The following is a 23,280-nucleotide window of genomic DNA, read 5'->3' as shown; positions in this document are numbered from 1 at the left end:
GTTTACATTGTGAGGTCAAAATCCCGCACTGTGAGGCAAAGCACCTTGCATTTCTTTTTGTAGTGCACATGCAATTTGTGTGGCCATGCAGTAACTTGCATAATTTAGATCTCCCCGTGTGTGCGTGGGTTTCTTCCGGTTGCTCCGGTTTCCTGCCACAGTCCGAAGATGTGCAGGTTGGGTGGACTGGCCACGTTAAATTGCCCCTTAGTGTCCAGAAGGTTAAGTGGGGTTACTGGGGATAGGGTGGGGGCGTGCACCTAGGTGGGATGTTTATTCGGAGGGTCGGTGCAGACGAGATGGGCCAAATGGCTTCCTTCTTCACTATAAGATTCCATGTTAAATTAGATCACTTGCTTCTGTGTTTAAAAAAAAAATTAAACTTTGTCTAAATCAGTTGTGTCTCAGGCACTTGGAATGTTTATTTTCCTGACAGTGACACTGGACCAAGCCAGTGCTTCATTTGAAATATAAAAAATGAACAAACTCTCTGATCACAAGCGACTATTGGTACAGCACAGTGTACGACTAAACAATGAAGACCAAAAGGTGCTTTGATCTCTAATTTATTAAATCAGATGATTTAAACTGAGGCAGTAATTAGATTCAGCATCACTCGGCGAGAAATAATCCATCAGGTTTCCTAACCACTATCCACAGCCCCTGTTGGAAAGGATGTGTGCATTAAGGACAGGTTTGAAGCAGCTTTGTTGCTCCTGTACTTATGACAATCATTGTTTGGGTTCATATTTGAACACTTTGTTTGGAATTATTGAAAAATTTGAGCAGTAAAACATATTACGACCCCAGAGCAGACCTAGCAGTGGCTAAGATACTGGACTGAAACCCCAATGTTTTATTTTATTTTGTAACACTTCCCTCCCGGAATGATTGCAGGAAGAAATAGGGATTTGTTATTGTAAAACTTTATTATTAACATAGTATTAAAATCTTAAACCTCACACCCGAAAACGGCTTACAATTACCTCTTAAACAATACTACTGAATGCAGTAAATACAATACCCTTAATTATTATTTCTATTCCCAATTAAACAACAATAAAGAAAAAAAAACATACAGCTCTCAATCCATCCTCCATCCCAATGGCAGAGTAATACTTGCTTTCCAGAACAGATTTGGCTCCTGTTTGAACCCCTGCAGACTCTGGCTGGATATCTTCAAAAAGTGGTTTCAACTGGTTTGTTTTCACTCTCTCCTTGTCCTCTGACAAGTCTGTAGTGCTTTAAATACTATTAGTTTTTTTCCTCAAAATCACAATGCCTGAACCCCACCCAGCAATGACATCATCTCCCCAAACTGGAAACAAATTAACTCCACATTAACTTTTCAAGGACTCCTCCCCCCCCCCCCCCCCCCCCCCCCCCCCAGTCAAACAACAGTGCATTAGCCCAGGCTTTTACGATGGTCAATTTTGCCTCTGGCTCCTAAAAATGTTCTGGTCTTGCAAGATTAGATTATTTTTTAAAAACCTGACTAGTGCAGTCAAACACACTCTAACCCAGTCTTTTGACCCTTAAATTTCCAAATGTTTCTAATCCAATATATCTAAAATCCTGGATTTATCACAAATAAAAAAAACTTGAGTTTACAGAGCACCTTTCATGACATCAGGACATCCCAAAGCACTTTACAGCCAATGAAGTACTTAAAGTGGAGTCACTGTTGTAATGTCGGGAGCCAATTTGCGTGACATAAGCACCTCTAGTGGATGTCTGGTGATACTTACAGAATGAACTAAACATGAGCAGTGACTCTTATTGTTACTTCTATTCCCCTGAATGAGGGAAACTAAGAATTTTTGTCCCAAAGCTAGACATTGTCTGAATTGGACAATGCAGAGCAGATGTTCGAATATTTGAGTTGCATTGCAATCAGGAGTGTTTTCCTCCTGGATTATTTCTGCTTCTCCAACGTAGCAATTTGATAAGGTTAAGACTTGCATTAAATATTCTGTCATGTTGGAAGACCATCTTGTAGAAAGTGTCAACGTGCAAATTCCCAGTTGGGTCGGCAAATTTCAGTGTTGTGAATGGGGTGTACAGATTGTTGGTCTGGTAACGGAATGGAGGGTTCTCGGAGGTGATCACCTTCACTGTGTGCTGTTAACAAAATTGGTAGAAATTCATGAGCCATTCACAAACGCAGATTAACTTGCATGCCTCCAGCTTCCATCAACAACCCCTTCCTCCCCCCTACAGTTAGCCTTATAGATGCAGTCTACTTAATGCAAGATCATTGTGATGAATGTAAGAAATTGGTATATATATTGGATTATATGTATCTGGGGCAGTCATGTTTTTAAAAGCCTGGGTTGGGTGTGTAGATATCTGCTGCAGTAATATGATTTTTAAAAGAAAGACGGACACTTTGACTGCAAAAGGGCGCAATTAAGTGGTCATAAAAGTGAGATCATCATTATTTCAAATCATGTTTATGTTGACGAGGAGAGGCTAATGGGTTTTTGTTATGATTCTGGGGAGCAGAAAAATCGAGTCATTGTGCTTAAACTGAAGAAATTTGAGTAGGTTAAAGCCGATGTAATTAATGGAAGGAGCCAGGTCTGTAGCAGGGTTGAAGCAGTCAGTTTGGTGCGTTCTCTGGAAGTTGTGAGATGAACAATAGCTTCTGCAAATGGCTGTCAGGTTGAGCAGTAGTCTGACACAGAGAATAGTCTGCAGGCTGTTTCCTGACAGAATCTCTCTCTTTCCAAGCAGCCTTTTAAAGGAATTCTTTATAAGAACATAACATAAGAACTAGGAGCAGGAGTAGGCCATCTGGCCCCTCGAGCCTGCTCCATCATTCAATGAGATCATGGCTTATTTTTTGTGGACTCAGCTCCACTTTCCGGCCCGAACAACATAACCCTTAATCCCTTTATTCTTCAAAAAACTATCTATCTTTACCGTAAAAACATTTAATGAAGGAGCCTCAACTGCTTCACTGGGCAAGGAATTCCATAGATTCACAACCCTTTGGGTGAAGTTCCTCCTAAACTCAGTCCTAAATCTACTTCCCCTTATTTTGAGGCTATTCCCCCTGGTTCTGCTTTCACCTGCCAGTGGAAACAACCTGCCCGCATCTATCCTATCTATTCCCTTCATAATTTTATATGTTTCTATAAGATCCCCCCTCATCCTTCTAAATTACAGTCCCAGTCTACTCAACCTCGCCTCGTAATCCAACCCCTTCAACTCTGGGATTAACCTAGTGAATGTCCTCTGCACACCCTCCAGTGCCAGTACGTCCTTTCTCAAGTAAGGAGACCAAAACTGAACACTACTCCAGGTGTGGCCTCACTAACACCTCATACAATTGCAGCATATCCTCCCTAGTCTTAAACTCCATCCCTCTAGCAATCAAGGACAACATTCCATTTGCCTCCTTGATCACCTGTTGCACCTGTAAACCAACTTTCTGTGACTCATGCACTAGCATACCCAGGTCTCTGCACAGCAGCATGCTTTAATATTTTATTGTTTAAATAATAATCCCATTTGCTGTTATTCCTACCAAAATGGATAACCTCACATTTGTCAACATTGTATTCCATCTGCTAGACCCTAGCCCATTCACTTAACCTATCCAAATCCTTCTGCAGACTTCCAGTATCCTCTGCACTTTTCGCTTTACCACTCATTTTAGTGTCATCTGCAAACTTGGACACATTGCCTTTGGTCCCCAACTCCAAATCATCTATGTAAATTGTGAACAATTGTGGGCCCAACACGGATCCCTGAGGGACACCACTAGCTGCTGATTGCCAACCAGAGAAACACCCATTAATCCCCACTCTTTGCTTTCTATTAATTAACCAATCCTCTATCCATGCTACTACTTTACCCTTAATGCCATGCATCTTTATCTTATGCAGCAACCTTTTGTGTGGCACCTTGTCAAAGGCTTTCTGGAAATCCAGATATACCACATCCATTGGCTCCCCGTTATCTACTGCACTGGTAATGTCCTCAAAAAATTCCACTAAATTAGTTAGGCATGACCTGCCCTTTATGAACCCATGCGCGTCTGCCCAATGGGACAATTTCTATCCAGATGCCTCGCTATTTCTTCCTTGATGATAGATTCCAGCATCTTCCCTATTACCGAAGTTAAACTCACTGGCCTATAATTACCCGCTTTCTGCCTACCTCCTTTTTTAAACAGTGGTGTCACGTTTACTAATTTCCAATCCACCGGGACCACCCCAGAGTCTAGTGAATTTTGGTAAATCATCACTAGTGCATCTGCAATTTCCCTAGCCATCTCTTTTAGCACTCTGGGATGCATTCCATCAGGGCCAGGAGACTTGTCTACCTTTAGCCCCATTAGCTTGCCCATCACTACCTCCTTAGTGATAACAATCCTCTCAAGGTCCTCACCTGTCATAGCCTCATTTCTATCAGTCGCTGGCATGTTATTTGTGTCTTCCACTGTGAAGACCGACCGAAAAAACCTGTTCAGTTCCTCAGCCATTTCCTCATCTCCCATTATTAAAACTCCATTCCCATCCTCTGAAGGACCAATATTTGCCTTAGCCACTCTTTTTTGTTTTATATATTTGTAAAAACTTTTACTGTCTGTTTTTATATTCTGAGCAAGTTTACTCTCATACTCTATCTTACTCTTCTTTATAGCTTTTTTAAGTAGCTTTCTGTTGCTTCCTAAAGATTTCCCAGTCCTCTAGTCTCCCACCAATCTTTGCCACTTTGTATGCTTTTTCCTTCAATTTGATACTCTCCCTTATTTCCTTAGATAGCCATGGTCGATTTTCCCTCTTTCTACCGTCCTTCCTTTTTGTTGGTATAAACCTTTGCTGAGCACTTGTGAAAAATCGCTTGGAAGGTTCTCCACTGTTCCTCAACTGTTCCACCATAAAGTCTTTGCTCCCAGTCTACCGTAGCTAGTTCTTCTCTCATCCCATTGTAATCTCCTTTGTTTAAACACAAAACACTAGTATTTGATTTTACCTTCTCACCCTCCATCTGTATTTTAAATTCCACCATATTGTGATCGCTCCTTCCGAGAGGATACCTAACTATGAGATCATTAATCAATCCTGTCTCATTACACAGGACCAGATCTAGGACAGCTTGTTCCCTCGTAGGTTCCATTACATACTGTTCTGGGAAAACTATCGCGGATACATTCTATAAACTCCTCCTCAAGGTTGCTTTGACCGACCTGGTTAAACCAATCGACATGTAGATTAAAATCCCCCATGATAACTGCTGTACCATTTCTACATGCATCAGTTATTTCTTTGTTTATTGCCTGCCCCACCATAACCATAATAACGTTACTATTTGGTGGCCGATAGACTACTCCTATCAGTGACTTTTTCACCTTACTATTCCTGATTTCCACCCAAATGGATTCAACCTTATCCTCCATAGCACCGATGTCATCCCTTACTATTGCCCGGATGTCATCCTTAAATAACAGAGCTACACCACCTCCCTTACCATCCACTCTGTCCTTCCAAATAGTTTGATACCCTCGGATATTTAACTCCCAGTCGTGACCATCCTTTAACCATATTTCAGTAATGGCCACTAAATCAGTCATTCACGATGATTTGCGCCATCAACTCATTTACTTTATTCCGAATACTACGAGCATTCAAGTAAAGTACACTTATGTTGGTTTTTTTTACCTCTGTTTTGAATCTTAACATCTCCAGTTTTATTCCTTTTATCTAGAGAGTAATCCTGTGTTTGCTACCTTTATTTAAAAGTAGGGTTTTACCTGTGATTGGTTTTGCTTGTTTGGAGATAAAGAAGATAGCAGTTAGAAGTTAAAGTGTTTTATTTTGTTGTGGAGCATTGTTTAAATGATAATTGTAAACTATACCTTTGTGCTTTTAAGGGTAGTTTAATGCTGTATTAATAATAAAGTTTGTTTTAATATACAATATCACTGTTTGTGCGTGGAATTATTTCTGGAGCGAAGTATCCTTTCCTCACAGTTTTACAAATTAAAGAATTGATTTGAGTTCCTTTCCGGTATCCTAGCATATGCTGGGGTCTTATCATCAATAGTTGGCTCAGGTGAACATGTTTTAATGGTGCTCAAAGTAACTGCTTTATAAACTGTCCTTCTGAGCAAGATCAGATCAGTAGAGAAAGTATCTGAGCAGAAAATGCCTACAAGCAAACATAACAAGACTGTGAATATTCAGTGCTTCCATGTGAGAGCTACTCTAATCTCATGGCCATTTTGAGTTCCAATTTATTTTGTCAATTTTCTCCCTTTTCCTTCTGAGTACTCTCCAGTGTGTCCAAATGTGAGTCATAAAAGTTCTGTCAGACTCCTCACCATGAGTGGGTAAGGATCACAGACGAACAACCTTTCCCTCACACAATCTCTATATCCATCCTCTAGTCCCTGCAGGAAGGAAAATCGAGAATAAGACATCACAGAATCACACTCTGCAGAAGAGGACCTTCGGCCCATCGAGTCAGTATTTACCAGCACACCGGCGAGGCTTTTGGTTTACCCAATAGCTTTGAAGCAGGCATGTCTAATCCATAACTTAATGACGGCTACGTAATGGCAAATGAACATCAAAATTGATAATTTTGATAGGAAGAATAAGGGCGAGACTGCAATGCGGGCCACAAATGTAAATTCGTCTCTTCAGGAGAAAACTCTTAAGTAAAGAGTGCTGAGAATGTGGACCAGACTACTACAGGAGTAGTTGAAGCTACGAGCATGATTGGCAAGCTAGATAAATACACGAGGGAGATAAGAATTGAAGGGAATGTTGATGGGGTTAGATCGTGGAAGGTCGGAGGAACATAAACACAATATGGATCCATTTTGGCTGAAGGCCTTGCTTTGGTGCTGCAGATACTGTGCAGTGCTTCACAAGATAATTGGTAAAAGACCAGAGTGGGAGATGTGAATTATGTCGTGAGTTATAATGTGGAATGTGCTGCCTGAGAGGGTGATGAAATGGATTTGATCGTAATTTTCAAATGGGAATTGGATAACTTCTTGAAGGAGAGTTTGCAGAGTTATTGGAAAGGAGCAGGGGATTGGGTCTAATTGCATAATTTGAGTCGGCATGCTGGGGGCAGCACGGTAGCATTGTGAATAGCACAATTGCTTCACAGCTCCAGGGTCCCAGGTTCGATTCCGGCTTGGGTCACTGTCTGTGCGGAGATTGCACGTTCTCCCCGTGTGTGCATGGGTTTCCTCCGGGTGCTCCGGTTTCCTCCCACAGTCCAAAGATGTGCAGGTTAGGTGGATTGGCCATGGTAAATTGCCCTTAGTGTCCAAAATTGCCCTTAGTGTTGGGTGTGGGGTTACTGGGTTATGGGGATAGGATGGAGGTGTTGACCTTGGGTAGGGTGCTCTTTCCAAGAGCCGGTGCAGACTCGATGGGCCGAATGGCCCCCTTCTGCACTGTAAATTCTATGATAATCTATGAATAGCCTGTGGCGTAACATTCTACAACTGTAAAGCAACAGTCATTAAATGGTGCTTTTCTCAGTAAATAAATATCTCAAAATATATCCGACAACATTTGTGAAATACCGAAATGCAATTGCTTGAGGGCACAAATTATTTCAAGAATACCTCAGCCACATCTTCTGCTGTTTGTCCAAGAGCATGGAAGACCTTTTCAGAGTAAGGAAGGTACAGCTGCTGAAACATTTTTGCAGTTTCTTCATCTGTACTGGAGAGATCCATTTTAGCTGCGTCCTCATACAGTTTAGCTTCAAACTCAGTAAAGACTGGTCCTGGTTCAATCAGACTGATGCTATAGTGGGCATAGACACCGAGAACAGTTCGTCAGCATAAAAATCTGTTAACGAGTAATGCAAAGATATGCCAACAGAAATAATATTTAAGAATACCTAAAATGTCTTGCATCGTGAAATTAATTCTGGGACACACTGTGTAAAATACTTGAAACATAAATATTTTGTACTGAAATGGCTTGACTTCAAAGTAACTCCCTTAAGGGCCACCAATTCACCAGAGTACTTGGATAACTCTGAGGCTTTCCATTTAAAAAAAACTGCAAGTTCATTAACTGACTAAAATAATAACCAATAGGAGTATAGTCATTGGAGTTCCCCTGATGGCTCAGTAAGTAAATAATAATCTTTATTATTGTCACAAGTAGGCTTGCATTGACACTGCAATGAAGTTACTGTGAAAAGCCTCTAGTCTCCACATTCCGGCGCCTGTTCGGGTACACTGAGGGAGAATTCAGAATGTCCAATTCACCTAACAGCACGTCTTTCGCAACTTGTGGGAGGAAACCGGAGCACCCGGAGGGAACCCACGCAGGCACGGGGAGAACGTGCAGATTCCGCAGAGACAGTGACCCAAGGCAGGAATCGAACCTGGGACCCTGGTGCAACAGTGCTAACTACTGTGCCGCCCTGTGCACGGCACTGTGTTTGGTGGCACTGAATTATATAGGTCAACACGTTTCTGGTAAAATCCCTGACCTTTTCTGAGTTAGTTAATCTTAACAAAAGTTGTGCACATACAATTAAACATGTACAGTTCAGCTTAGTGTTGTGCAACTGAGGAGACAGAGAGAAGAGAAGGATCATTGAGAGACCTCGGGCAGTTTGCATGAAAATGAAGAAGTCTGAATCTTGGGGCAAAAATCATGGATCGTTCGAACATTTATTTCCCAATTGAAACAAAAAGGTCTTCATGGCTCTTACTTTATATTGAATTTTAAGGCTTGAATTGCCAAGCTTTCGCAGAAACCCTCAACAGCAAATTTTGATGCTGAGTAGACATCATTGAATAGAAGACCTAGGAATACAGAGAAAAAATGATTTTTTTCCCCCCCAGATAAATGAAGGCAAACTTTTAAGTTTGATAAAATGCGTTAATGTTCATCACTGCAGCTGTATTAAATGTCCATGAGCTGCTGAAACTTCCAAAAGCATCAACTTACCGTGAATTCCCATCACACTGCTCATGACTACAATGTGTCCATTTTGGCGTCTTTTCATATCGGGTAGAATTTCTTTCACCAAGCGGGTCAAACCGAAGAAGTTAGTATCAAACACCATTTTTATAGTGTCTATGCTCTGGCACTCCACTGGTCCAATGAGTCCCATTCCAGCATTGTTTACTAAAACAAGGAGAAAAATGAAATGCTAAATACCGATTCTGCTTTGTAATGTAAAGTAGCTTGGTTCCATATAATCCCTGTATTCAAGAATTGCTATTCCACCCATCGAGTCTGTATCGACCTTCCAAAAGAGCACCCTACCTAGGCCCTATCCCCATAACTCCATAACCCCACCTAACTTGCACATATTTGAACTGTGGAAGGAAACTGGAGCATCTGGAGGAAAACCACACAGACAGGGGGAGAATGTGAAAATCACGTTGACTAGAACTTTTTACCAGAAGTGATAAACGGGAGAATATATTTTTTTTGCTGAGGGACCAATCTGAAAGTGCCACATCCCAAAGTGCAGGACAGATTGAAAGTTACAAGACAAAGGAAATCAACAAAGAGTGGGAAGTGGTAATTGTTCCTTTGTCAAGGGCAACACAAGTGGTCACAAATTGTTTCTGATATATTCAAATGTTTTGTATTATTAGGTCCCACATCTGCCTTTATAATGGAATCTACCTATGTAAACTTGTTATGCTGTTACTTAAACAGCCCTGTGAGTGTAGCTGCAACAGTGCCACCACTGGTTGGAGGGTATAATGTCTTACAGGGAAACATTTGCAAAGCCATGGGCAAAGAGCAGGGGAATGGAACGAATTTGATAACTCATCACAGAACTGGCACAGGCACAATATTTCAGTGTTATATGTAAAAGCCCCATTTTGAAAAGTTGCTGGCCCCTGCTGCCTTCCACAACAGCAGGGCTGAAATCACAAACATACTGATGCTGATTCTGAGACTCAACTCGCTTTGCCGCACTCTGAGAGTAACGTGTAAAATGGGTTTATGGTTAGAATTGTTTTCAAGAGTTTGAAGTAGATTTAGGATTAAGGATTTGTGTAGATTAAGAATCGGAGTTAGGTTGAGATTGGGATCTGGGGAAAACGGTGGCGCATTGGTTAGCACTGCTGCCTCACGACGCCGAGTCCCAGGTTCGATCCCAGCTCTGGGTCACTGTCCATGTGGAGTTTGAATATTCTCCCCGTGTTTGCGTGGGTTGCGCCCCAGAACCCATAAATGTGCAGGGTAGGTGGATTGGCCACTTCATTGGAAAAAAATGAATTGGGCACTCTAAATTTATATTAAAATAAATAGATTGAGATCTGGTTGGCTTTACTATGAAATTTTGGGTTAGGCTTGGGGTTACAGCCAATTTAAATCAAGGGTGTCTTAATTTAGTTAAATTAAGTAGTTATTTCCATGTAGAAACTCTTCAGATGAATTCACCTGGTTTGCTTCTTTTTGTAAATCTTACCTAAAATGTCCACCTTTCGCTCTGGAATGCTGTTCAGACATGTGCATATTGAATCTTCGCTGCAAACATCAAGTTCTTTAATTTCCAGTGTGTTATTCAGTGCATTGCCTGCTGCATCTTCCAGTCTCCTCCTCTTCCCTAAATCTCGCATTGTTGCGATAACTACAATAAGATAAAGATAGACTGCTATGCAAATGATTTGTGGCAATTCTGTTACTGTATACAACTCGCATTTCACAAATGTAAATATATGTAATACGCAGTTTTTATTTGTTTTCATTTTTTAACTATCATGAGTTGGAATGCACCTTGACGCTGCAAACATTGAGATTATCAACTGGCCAGTCAACCTGGTTTCTTCCTGCATTATTTGTCACTGGTACAATTTAATAATATAATGTATGTTGCAAAGTACACGAAGGAAATTCAAGCCATATTTTTAAAAAATGTTTTTATTGGCTTTTTGTAATTTTACATACGGTAAAAGATATACAACATAACAATAGTCCAACCTGAATCTACCGAACATATTTACAAGTTTCCATCTTTTGTGGGGGGGGTGGGGGAGATGGCGGTGCCCCCTCATACAGGGTGTGGTCGGTGTGTATATATCTTTGTTCTGCCCTGGAAGCTTTTGACCCTGCTTTTGGGTTCTTCCTTTGTGGCTGTGTTTTCGAATTCAAGCCATATCCATCACAGGATAGGTTTAGATGAAGTTCCTTTGGTCATTTCTTCTCATCCTTCCTGAATACCAACCTACTCCATGTCGCTATTTTAACTGTTTCTCCAAGAAATTCACTTCTTGCACAATCACCTTTCTTCTTAAGTCAACCCAGGTGCCGATTACTCAATGAAGGCAGCTTTGAACAGAACATAAGAAAGTCCTGGATTTATATAGGGCCTCTAATGGCTTCCGCATGTCCCAAAGTGTTTTACAGCCAATGAAGTACCTTTTGAAGTTAAGTTCCCGTTGGGGAAATGTGGCAGCCAATTCATGTGTAGAAAGTTCCCACGAACAGCAATGGCCAGATAATGTGTTTTAATCATGCCAATTGGTCAAGGATACTGGGGATAACTGTCCTCTTCAAGATAATGTTTGCATCCACCTGAGGAGGACAGGCAGGGTGGGTGACAGACCAACTTCTCACCTGAGAAATGGCATCTCCAACAAAGCAGTATGGCATAACCTGCAGCCCAGGTGACCGTTCAGTATCCTTTTTTTCATAGAATTTACAGTGCAGAAGGAGGCCATTCAGCCCACCGAGTCTGCACCGGCTCCTGGAAAGACCACCCTACCCAAGGTCAACACCTCCACCCTATCCCCATAACCCAGTATATCCACCCAACACTAAGGGCAATTTCGGACACTAAGGGGCAATTTATCACGGCCAATCCACCTAACCTGCACATCTTTGGACTGTGGGAGGAAACCGGAGCACCCGGAGGAAACCCACGCACACACGGGGAGGATCTTGCATCAATATTAATAGTTATACAGTATGTAATTTAAACTCCCGTCCTACCTTTAAATCGTTTCAACTGATCTTTTGCTAGTTTGACTGCGAGAGCCAGGCCAATGCCAGAAGAGCAGCCTGTAACGATAACGGTTCTTGCTGACATTATTGCTTTTCCTATTGTGAGCCACTGCAAACATAGAAAGAGACAAAGAACAAAGAAAATTACAGCACAGGAACAGGCCCAGCCTGCGCCGAGCCAGATCCTTTATCTAAACCTGTCGCCTATTTTCCAAGGGTCTACTTCCCTCTGTTCCCCGCCCGTTCATATATCTGTCGAGATGCATCTTAAATGTTGGCAAGGTGGTGCTATTCTCTTCTGAACTGAACAACCTAAATGCAGCTCAGCGGTGCCCTCAAGCCACAGAAAGTTTTAATAAGCTATCCTGGGAACTTCTGGGATCAAACAAACACCGAATAAAGACTCTTCACAAATCAATTTGTGCTAATGCTTTATCTCCCATTTTAAAAACTCTTACAACTTGTTGCTGTCATGCAAGGGAACCGGGTGCACGGTAATAAATAAAGCTCACCTACTTTAAAAAAATTACAAGCCCCTTTATCAATGCACGTAACTGACTCTTGACTGACTCCATGCCCCAGTGATCCCTGTGAAACCAATAACTTGTTATTTATACAGTTTATTTATTTTCATAAAACATCTGAAGGTGCTTCACAGGAATGCTAGGAAGCAAAATTTGACACAGGGAGATATTAGTGCAGATGGCCAAAGAGGGAGGTTTTAAAGCGTGTCTCAAAGGGAGAAAGAGGGGTAGATTTGTTTAGGGAAGAAATGCTAGAGCTTACAGCTCAGGCAGGCTGAGGGCGTGGCCGCCAATAGTGCAATTAGGAAAATTGGGGATTCTGAAGAGACCAGAACTAGAGGAACGCAGTTATCACGGAGGATTGTGGTGTTGGAGGAGATTACAGAGATAAACATAGAACAGTACAGCACAGAACAGGCCCTTCGGCCCTCAATGTTGTGCCGAGCCATGATCACCCTACTCAAACCCACGTATCCACCCTATACCCATAACCTAACAACCCCCCCCCCCCAACCTTACTTTAATTAGGACACTACGGGCAATTTAGCATGGCCAATCCACCTAACCCGCACATCTTTTGGACTGTGGGAGGAAACCGGAGCACCCGGAGGAAACCCACGCACACAGGGGGAGGACGTGCAGACTCCACCCAGCCGGGAATCGAACCTGGGACCCTGGAGCTGTGAAGCATTTATGCTAACCACCATGCTACCCTGCTGCCCCTATTTGATGACGATGAGGAGCAATGGAGCAATTTGAAATTGAGATGTTACTTCACCAATGTAGGTCAACAAGCACTGGGGTGACTGTAGATAAATGCGTGCCTGATCAAATAGTACATCCCTGTGTCCTTGATAATTTCCAAAAAGGGACAAATGCTTGAGTGAGTGTAGTTCAACAGTTTATTTCCCCTAATTTAAAGATGTTTTTCTGTCTTTAAATTCTCTTAGGTTACAGCTTATTAATCAGCTAAGACGACTGGCATGAGCCCTACCTCGAGAGGGCAGAAATGCTTCTATTCAGCAGTACAGTGGAAGCAGCAGTCAGATTTTTCTCTCACTGACAGGAATAACGTTTTGATTCCACAGAAACTTACAACACAAGATCATTCAGCCCATCATGTCTGATCGTATCGTGTGCCCCCCAAAAAACTGTCAATTATTCATGCTTCCCCACACATTTGCGTGATAGCTCTCCAATTATTTTTACGTTTTGAAGTATTATTCCAATTATCTTTTGAAAGTTACCAGGGAACCTTCTTTGACTACCCTTTCAGGCAGTATATTCCACACCATAAAAACTCACTGATTAAAAAGATTTCCCCCCTTCTGCCCCTTTGCATTTTGCCAATTATTTTAAATCTGCGTCTTCTGGTTATAGGTGGAAACAATTGTTCCCACCCTAGTTTATTCAAACTCTTCATGCTTTTGAACACTTCTATCAATTTTGTTTATTCATTCATGGGACATAGGTGTCGCAGGCTGTGCCAGCATTTATTTCCCATCCCTAATTGCTATTGAAAGGGCAGTTAAGAGTCAACCACTTCTATTAAATATCCCCTTAATCTTTTTTAAAAATAAAGTTAGAGGAGCCAATTATTTTTTTCCAATTAAAGGGCAATTTAGCGTGGCCAATTCACCTACCCTGCACATCTTTGGTTTGTGGGAGTGAGACGCATGCAGACACGGAGTGTATGTGCAAACTCCACATAGACAGTCACCCCGGGGTCTGGATCGAACCCAGGTCTTCAGCGTCGTGAGGCAGCAGTGCTTTCCACTGCACCACCATGCCAAATAACCACTGAATCTTGTTTGCTCGACGGAGAACAATCCCAGCTTCTCCAGTCTCTCCACTTAAATTAGAGTGCTCGTTATTTGCTGCTGTTGCAGAACAGGGTGAATTGCCAATGTTCCGCCCCCGCATGTAAAGGGAAAAGTTCGAAAGGGACGGTTTCTCGGCAGTATCTCATCCTGTTGCAACTTTTACGATTAAACAAGGAAAACCTGTCGCAATAGGTGTCGCAATGTTTTTCATGCAGAGTATATTATGCAATTGGTGGACGTGGGCAAAAGTCTGGAAATGTGACAGTTTTTCAAGGCCAGCTCACAGCTCATTTTCAGGTGACCCAGTTATTTTGCATTAGGTTCCAGCATTTGGAAAATGTCATGAGCTTAGATTTATTGTAGCATTTATCATTGAGTTCAAAATGGTTGTGATAATACGTAAATTGGCAGCATAATTAAGGAAGAAGAGAAATTAGGAAGCTACAAGGGCCTGCAATTAAAAAAAAAACTTTAATTTAAACAAGGGTGAGTGAACATTTTTAATTGCAATAAAAGATGGTGTCCCTCAGAGTACACAATGCTTTCACCAAATAAAAGCAGACACATGACTATCAGTTCCTTGTTTTTCTTTCAATTGTGCATAACGATTGTAATTTTGATCACATCTGATTTCAGAACATTTGTCAAAATTATTAGATAAAGGAAAAAACACAAACGTAGGAGCAATTTAAAAACGACAATTTTACATTGAGCTGTTTAGAATGACATTCAGTACAGTACCTTTTAAGTGATCACTGCAGACACACCAACCATAGAGAATTAAACTGGGGTCGGAAAAGATCTTCTTACTGTAATCCCTGGCAACGGCTCCCAGCGCACTCACGTGTGGCCTGTGCATATTGAGAGTTGTAGGTTAGTTTCTCACAGATAAAATGTTAATTGAGCGATTACGTGAGTTGTTATTTGTCCAATACAATTTCTACCCAAAACTTATCAAATGGATTTTGATCTTGAATTGAATATTCAACAAAAGAAAACATGCACAATTCATTCTTTGGATGTTTTCACTTGGAAACTTGGCAAGACTAATATATTTTTCTGCTTCATTGTGGAGATATGGCTACAGGATGACATCGACTGGGACCTGAATACTGAAGATACGTGATATTTAGGAAGGACAGGAAGCTAGAAATACATGGAGGGGTGGCTCTGTTAATTAATGATGGCATAGGCAGCACGGCGGCGCAGTGGTTAGCATTGTTGCCTCATGGCGCCGAGGTCCCAGGTTTGCTCCCAGCTCTGGGTCACTGTCCTTGTGGAGTTTGCACATTCTCCCCGTGTTTGAGTGGGTTTCGCCCCCACAACCCGAAGATGTGCAGAGTAGGTGGATTGGCCTTGATAAATTGCCCCTTAATTGAAAAAAATGAATTCGGTACTCTATAAGTTTACTTTTAAAAATGAATGATGGCATTAGCAAATTAGAGAGGGATGACCCAAGTTCAAGAAACCTGGACGTCCACGTGGTTTGGGTCATGATGAGAAATTATGAAGGCAAGAATTCACCCCTCCTACCCAGCAGTATCCAAACGGTAGGACGAAGTATAAAAGAAGTTTGTTATAAAGGTATGATGACAATCATGGAGAATTTTAATCTATGTATAGACCCTGGACAACTAAGATGAGCAAAGATAGCCTAGATGAGGAGTTCATAGAATGTTTTAGGGATAGCTTCTGAGAACACATTCGGGAGCCAACCAGAGATCAGGTTATACCCAGTATTGTGCAATGATACATGATTCATTTGGGACTTTATAGTGAAGTCAGCCACAGGTACTTGTGATCATAATATTGTTGAATTTTACATTCCATTTGAGGGAGAGAAGAGTGGGTCAAAGACAGGTCTTTTAAACTTAAATAAGGCAATTATGAGGCAATTAAAGTAGAGTTAGCAAAAGCGCACTGGCAAATGAGGTTAAGGGATAGGACAATAGCTGTGCAGTGACAGACATTAAAAGCGATATTTCAGAATACACATGGTAGGTAGATTCCAATGAGAGAAAAATTTCAAGGGGAGGTCCCACCATCTGTCGTTAACTGAAAAAGTTAAAGATACTATCAAACATTTTTAATAACATTTTAGAGTACCCAATTCTTTTTTCCAATTAAGGGGCAATTTAACATGGCCAATTCACCTACCCGGCACATCTTTGGGTTTTGGGGGTGAGGCCCACACAGACACGTTTTGAGTCCAATGACTCGTTTCGTTGTCAAAGCTAACAGACAGAGAAAGTGGGAAATATTTATACTGTGGAGTGAGAATGAAAGATGAGTCATAGCCACAGAAACCCAGGGAAACCGGGTGCTAATGACCACAGAAACCAAGGGGAAAGCATGCTAATGGCAGTCCCCAGAGAGGACAATATTCAGTACTATTTGTGACTGCTGAGATAATGAAGCAGTCCATGTCCACATGCAGCAAGACCTGGACAATATCCCGGCTTGAGCTGAAAAGTGGCAAGTTACATTCGCACTACACAAGTGCCAGGCAATGACCATCCCCTACAAGAGGGAATCAAACCATCGCCCCTTGACATTTGTTGTTGAAAACGCACCACTATTCTTAGAATTCCCCCATACCCAAAAGGGCCGACATTCTAAATGGTGAACAGGAACTCTCACTCCCTGACTCCAATGCAGGCTTCGGTGGGTGCTATTCAGGTCAAACTATATTTTCAAGTTATCCCCCGGTATAACCCATACCGTCACCGAAGATTTCATCTACTTACCACTTAGTAGCATTGATCTTGGGTCCCGAATTGCTAAGTAAGTAAAGTAGACTTAGGGGTAACCACTGTTTCAGGTTAAATTAAGTTATTTTATTATTATATTTTTTCTTTTAAAAGCTGCAATCACTTTCTTTACAGAAAGGTGAAAAGACCTTGCTTCTGGGTCCTCCTGGTTGGTTGAAGGGACCTTCAGGCCCAACTTGACAATCAATCTTAAGTCTGGTCCTCTTTAGATGTATTCGCTGGTGAGCTTGGTTGCTGTGTCTTGTCGATCCCATGTACTGAGCTATGAGAGCTGGCTCTGCTGACTGTCTCTGAGCTGACTCTGCCTCTTCTTTAAATTCTAAACTTCCTTAGATGTATTAGCTGTTTTAGCTCGGCTGCTATGTCTTATCTTCCCCATGACTGAGCTGGCTTTTAGCTGACTCTGCTTGCTTCTCTTGTTCCTTCTCTCCTTCTCTATGAGTTCTGGTTCTGTAGTTCCTGCTCTGGTCTATGGGTTTATATTCTCTTTCTAACAGTTATTATGTTTTTATGACCTTATTGTAAAGTAACTATTATTTCATTTTGATTGTAAAAAGTAACTTTGATCTCAACATTCTAATACAGCTAAGTATTCATTTTGACATGACCTCACCTCTCAGGTCTCTGATTACATTGTTTCCTTTGTGATGTTCAAAGTTCCTTTGTGATATTCAAAAATGCGTTGGTTTCAATAGGTGTTACTTTTAATTCCTGTCATTTATATAGTTTTATTTTCCGATTGTGTCCCCAGGTCATAACTTTGACTTTGATTTTGGCTGTAAATTATGTTTCTCGTAGACAGGTTGTTTCCAATTTACCTGATATCGGCAGAACTTCACACTTAAAATTGTCAGCAAATTCAACTGAACTTCATCCTTTCCTTTCCAGCTGTTTACTAAGATAGTTAATTTCAATGAAGGTGTGAAACATAGCTTTTAGCTGTATGCTAAATTCCACTTGGTTATAACTTGAAAGACATGCCTGTTTTAAACATTCGTCACCTAATTCAACTGAAACCTTCATCCATGCTTTTCCAGATGCTTACTAAGATAGTTACTTTCAATGAAGGTGTGAACCATTGTTTTTAGCTTCATACAAAAATCCTCTGTGTTTGCTTGGGAGAAGGAATCTGCATTTTATAATCCTGCCCTTTGCAGCAGCTATTAACCCTTTGTGGGATCTTTCCCTGTATCCTCTCATGTTTCTCTCAGGCCAGATATTGCCAGACTTACATGATTAAAATGACATATCTTTCCATATTATGAATTACACATTCAATGGCATTACCATCATTGAATCCCCCACAAGCAACATCTTGGGGTTTACCATTGATCAGAAACTGAACTGGGCCCAACCATATTAATACTGTGGCTACCAGGGCAGGTCAAAGGCTAGGAATCCTATGGTGAGCAACTCGCCTCCTGACCACCCCAAAGTCTGCCCACTATCTACAAGGCACAACTCGGATTGGATTGGATTGGATTTGTTTATTGTCACGTGTACCGAGGTACAGTGAAAAGTATTTTTCTGCAAGCAGCTCAACAGATCATTAAGTACATGGGAAGAAAACGGAATAAGTGAAAATGGGTAATAAGGTAACACAACATATACAATGTAATTACATAAGCACTGGCATCGGATGAAGCATACAGGGGTGTAGTGTTAATGAGGTCAGTCCATAAGACGGTCATTTAGGAGTCTGGTGACAGTGGGGAAGAAGCTGTTTTTGAGTCTGTTTGTGCGTGTCCTCAGACTTCTGAATCTCCTGCCCGATGGAAGAAGTTGGAAGAGTGAGTAAGCCGGGTGGGAGGGATCTTTGATTATGCTGCCCGCTTTCCCCAGGCAGCGGGAGGTGTAGATGGAGTCAATGGATGGGAGGTTGGGTCGTGGGATGGACTGAGCGGTGTTCACGACTCTCTGAAGTTTCTTGTGGTCCTGGGCCGAGCAGTTGCCATACCAGGCTGTGATGCAGACGGTTGGATGCTTTCTATGGTGTATCTGTAGAAGTTGGTAAGGGTTAATGTGGATATGCCGAATTTCTTTAGTTTCCTGAGGAAGTACAGTGCTTTCTTGGTGGTAGCATCGACGTGGATGGGCCAGGACACATTTTTGGAGATGTGCACCGCTAGGAATTTGAAACTGCTAAACATCTCCACCTCGGCCCCGTTGATGCTGACAGGGGTGTGCACAGTACTTTGCCTCCTGAAGTCAATGACCAGCTCTTAAGTTTTGCTGGCATTGAGGGAGAGATTGTTGTCACTACACCACTCCACTAGGTTCTCTATCTCCCTCCTGTATTCTGACTCGTCATTATTTGCGATCCGGCCCACTATGATCGTATCGTCAGCAAACTTGTAGATGGAGTTGGAACCAAGTTTGCAGCGCAGTCGTGTGTGTACAGGGAGTAGAGTAGGGGCTAAGTACGCAGCCTTGCATGGTGTTGAGGCCTATTGTGGAGGAGGTGTTGTGTTCATTCTTACTGATTTTGGTTTGTTGGTCAGAAAATCGAGGATCCAGTTGCAGAGTGGGGAGCCAAGTCCTACGTTTTGGAGCTTTGATATGAGCTTGGCTGGGATTATGGTGTTGAAGATGGAGCTGTAGTCAATAAATAGGAGTCTGATGTAGGAGTCCTTGTTGCTCTAGGGATAAGTGTCGGGCCAGGGAAATGGCGTCTGATGTGGACCGGTTGCAACGGTATGCGAATTGCAGTGGATCAAGGCTTTCTGGGAGTATGGAGGTGATGCGCCTCATGATCAACCTCTCGAAGCACTTCATTACAACTAATGTCAGGGCCACTGGACGGTAGTCATTGAGGCACGTTGCCTGGTTCTTCTTTGGTACCGGCATGATGGTGGTCTTCTTGAAGCAGGTGGGGACCTCGGAGTGGAGTAGGGACAGGTTAAAGATGTCTGTGAATACCTCTGCCAGCTGGCCCGTGCAGGCTCTGAGTGGATGACCAGGGATCCCGTCCGGGCCCGTCGCCTTCCGAAGGTTCACTTTCAGGAAGGCCAATCTGACTTTGGAAGCTGTAATGGTGTATATGGGTGACTTATGGGCTGCTGGGGCACTCAACAGCGGATTGTTGGCTACCTGCTCGAACCGAGCATAGAATGCATTGAGTTCATTGGGTAGGGGTGCGCTGCTGCCAGAGATACTGCTCGGCTTCACTTTGTAGCCCATTATGTTGTTTAGTCCTTGCCACAATGACCGAGAGTCTGTCTGTGACTCTAGCTTGGTTTGATAGTCTCTCTTAGCATCTCGGATGGCTTTGCGGAGATCGTACCTGGATTTCTTGTATGGGTCAGGGTCGTCTGCCTTGAACGCCTCAGATCTGTCCTTCAGTAGGGAGTCAATCTCGCGATTGAGCCATGGTTTCCAGTTGGGGAACGTACTTACTGTTTTCTTTGGCACACACATTTGCTGATGAAGTCTGTGACGGTGGTGGCATACTGATTTAAGTTGGTCGCTGAGTTCTTAAATATGGACCAGTCTACTGTTTCTAAGCAGCTCTTCTGTCTCCTCGGACCAGCACTGCACAACCTTCTTAGCTGGATTCTCCCGCTTGAGAAGGAGCATCGTCTTATGGTCTGATTTCCCAAAGTGCGGTCGGGGGATGGAACGGTAGGTGCCCTTGATTTTTGAGTAGCAGTGGTCGAGTGTTGTCGCCCCTGGTGGGACAGGAGATGTGTTGGTGGAATTTTGCCAGTACACTCTTGAGGTTGGCCTTGTTGAAGTCTCCGGCCATGATGAACAAGGCCTCTGGGTGTTTTGTTTCGTAGTTGTTTATACTGTGTATAGTTCGTCCAGTGCCTTCCTCACTTCTGCCTGGGGTGGGATGTGGCTGTGATAATGGCTGAAGTGAACTCACGTGGAAGATAATATGGGTGGCACTTCACGGTCAGGTATTCCAGGTCTGGGGAGCAGTAGGTCGCCAGGGTCGCCACATCCAAGCACCAGGTGGAGTTGATGAGGAGGCACACCCCTCCACCCTTCGCTTTGCCTGATGATGCCGTGCGGTCCGCCCGGTGAATTGAGAAGCCTTTAGGTTGTATGGCACAGTCCAGTGAGGCGGGGGTGAGCCATGTCTCTGTGAAAGAGAGCACACAGCAGTCTCTTACCTCCCTCTGAGAGGTAAGTCTGGCGTTACGTTCAACCAGCTTGTTTTCGATCGCTTGAATGTTTGCCAGGAGTATGCTGGGAAGAGGGGTCCTTGTATGCGGACAACCTGCTACTGCATGTAACGGAACCTCTCCAGTTCAGAGAAGGTACTGAAACTTCTTGAGAGCCTTGGTCCTTTTCAGGGTACAGATTGAACCTGGGTAAAAGTGAATACTTCCCGGTGTCATGTGAGAGTGCCTTTAAGAAATGGGTGTTTATCAAATAGCTGCAGTGATGTCAGAGTGGGTGGAGCTGGGCTGTCTGTCTTTCACTTTCGTTTTTGAGCAGGCAGCTACAGTGTATTTTTAGTTCCCTCCAATTTGTTATGGGCCAGGGTTTAGAGAACCCCAAAGATATCATGGAGTTCACCTGACCCACAACTTTTAATAGATTGTGGTTATGGGGAGCACATGGGCCTGCTTTACAGGTGTGGGGCAACGGAGAGCTAAAGTACTTTTAAATTAAAACAATGTTTATTTATGAAACAAGTTAACACATTATAAACGCACAGTAAACATCTTAACAACTAACAACACCAATAATCCCCACAGATACAATATTCTATAAGTAACCGTAATCTTTCCTTGCAATATCCATAAGACAAAAAACCCTTTTAACACAGAGACCAGGTTTAAATTCTCTACTGAGAGCTGTTCGCACTTTTAAATACTCAAATGATCTGGAGACTGTCTTTAGATTGCAGAGAGAGATCCTCATACAGCTGCTTGCTTTGCCTGCAGCTATCCAGCTCTCAAAACAAAACTAAAAACACACTGGAGAGTACAAGCTCTGATCTCTCTGATCTGATGGGTGTTTGTCTGAAGGTGCAAAGTAAAGACCTTTCTCTCTAGTCAGGGTTAGTCCAGCAGCAGCTGTAGGCAAAGCCAGTGGTTTAAAGAACCCTCTTTAAACTCTCAAGTGGGAAATGTCCATCTTACCTCAGTGAGACTGAGGGTTAATCTGGTGGAGACCATGGGCGGAATTCTCCGCAACGGCCGATGCCGTCGTGAAACCCGTAGTGTTTCACGACGGCGTCGGAGGCCGCTCCTCGTTCCCTATCCCCCCGGAGGGGCTAGGAGCGGCGTTGTGGGGAACTCGGCCGCAGGGCCTTGACGCCAGGAGCCGAGAATGACGCGGCCGGCGGCACCTAATGACGTCAGCCACGCACACGCAGGTTGGCCGGCTCCGACCCGCGCATGCGCGGTTGCCGTCTTCCCCTCCGCAACCCCGCAAGGCATGGCGGCTTGATCTTGCGGGGCGGCGGAGGGGAAAGAGTGCGTCTCTTGGAGACGCCGGCCCGACGATCGGTGGGCACCGATCGCGGGCCAGCCCCCTCCCGAGCACGGCCGTGGTGCTCAATCCCCTCTCCGCCCCCCCACAAGCCCCAAACTCACCTTTGGAGCGCTGTTCCCGCCGGCAGCGACCAGGTGTGGTTGCCGCCGGCGTGAACTGGTCGGGAACGGCAGGCCGCTCGGCCCATCTGGGCCGGAGAATCGCGGGTCGCCGTGAGAAACGGCGACCCGCGATTCTCCGAGCGGCGTGTCGTAAAACACGACATGCCATTTTGGGTGCCAGAGCGGCCCTCCCGCGATTCTCCCACCCGGCCTGGGGAGAATCGCTCCCCATATATTGAATCAACCTGAGGAGAAATTTTCGGTGTGAAGACCCCAGTTTCTAAAAGTGAAGGTGACTCCCCAGAGAGAGTTTACAACCTGAGAGTTCTAATTGAAGGTAGGGACGAAAAGATCCAAACCAACTGATGGTTTTCAACACCACTCCTGAACGAAAAGATCCAAACCAACTGATGGTTTTCAACACCACTCCTGAACGAAAAGATCCAAACCAACTGATGGTTTTCAACACCACTCCTGAAGAGATCACCATCTACAAAGACACCCGTGAAGATCCTCAAATCTCTCATACTCAGTATAATCCTGTTATTTTGATTTTACCCAAGCCCCCATTGTGTGTCTGACTTGTGTGTATTTGGGTGGAGGGTGGGAATGTGTTAGGGGAATAATTGGATTATTAGATC

General features: G+C 43.3%; 1 protein-coding gene across 3 annotated transcripts; it reads right to left on the bottom strand.

Annotated features, from left to right (window-relative positions):
* Positions 1–1,390: 1,390 nt before the first annotated feature.
* LOC119957174 (retinol dehydrogenase 8-like) lies at positions 1,391–15,536 on the bottom strand. 3 transcript variants are annotated; one of them, XM_038784967.1, is made up of 7 exons: positions 15,058–15,524; positions 11,958–12,078; positions 10,435–10,596; positions 8,949–9,128; positions 8,710–8,803; positions 7,601–7,784; positions 1,391–2,121 (listed from the first exon to the last, which is right to left on the bottom strand). In XM_038784967.1, the coding sequence occupies exons 2-7, from the start codon at positions 12,052–12,054 to the stop codon at positions 1,894–1,896; spliced, it is 945 nt and encodes a 314-aa protein (XP_038640895.1). In that variant the 5' UTR covers positions 12,055–12,078; positions 15,058–15,524; the 3' UTR covers positions 1,391–1,893. The 3 variants fall into 3 exon arrangements, with proteins under 3 accessions (XP_038640895.1, XP_038640897.1, XP_038640896.1); XM_038784968.1 differs by lacking the exon at positions 1,391–2,121 and adding an exon at positions 5,619–6,403 and having other exon boundaries at positions 15,058–15,536; XM_038784969.1 differs by lacking the exon at positions 10,435–10,596 and having other exon boundaries at positions 15,058–15,532.
* Positions 15,537–23,280: the final 7,744 nt, after the last annotated feature.

This window comes from Scyliorhinus canicula, chromosome 25 (genome assembly GCF_902713615.1).
Source record: "Scyliorhinus canicula chromosome 25, sScyCan1.1, whole genome shotgun sequence".
In the NCBI taxonomy this organism is placed as follows: Eukaryota; Metazoa; Chordata; class Chondrichthyes; order Carcharhiniformes; family Scyliorhinidae; genus Scyliorhinus; species Scyliorhinus canicula.
Note: the sequence above shows the minus strand (reverse complement) of the source record. Positions and strands in the feature narration are given on the sequence as shown.

Coding starts and splice junctions, on each gene's coding strand:
- LOC119957174 (XM_038784967.1), bottom strand. CDS start 12,054: ATGTCAGCAAGAACCGTTATCGTTACAGGCTGCTCTTCTGGCATTGGC. Junction 10,597..11,957: donor TCAGTTGAAACGATTTAAAG/GTAGGACGGGAG, acceptor ATCTTATTGTAG/TTATCGCAACAATGCGAGAT. Junction 8,804..8,948: donor CAGTGTGATGGGAATTCACG/GTAAGTTGATGC, acceptor CTGTATTCCTAG/GTCTTCTATTCAATGATGTC.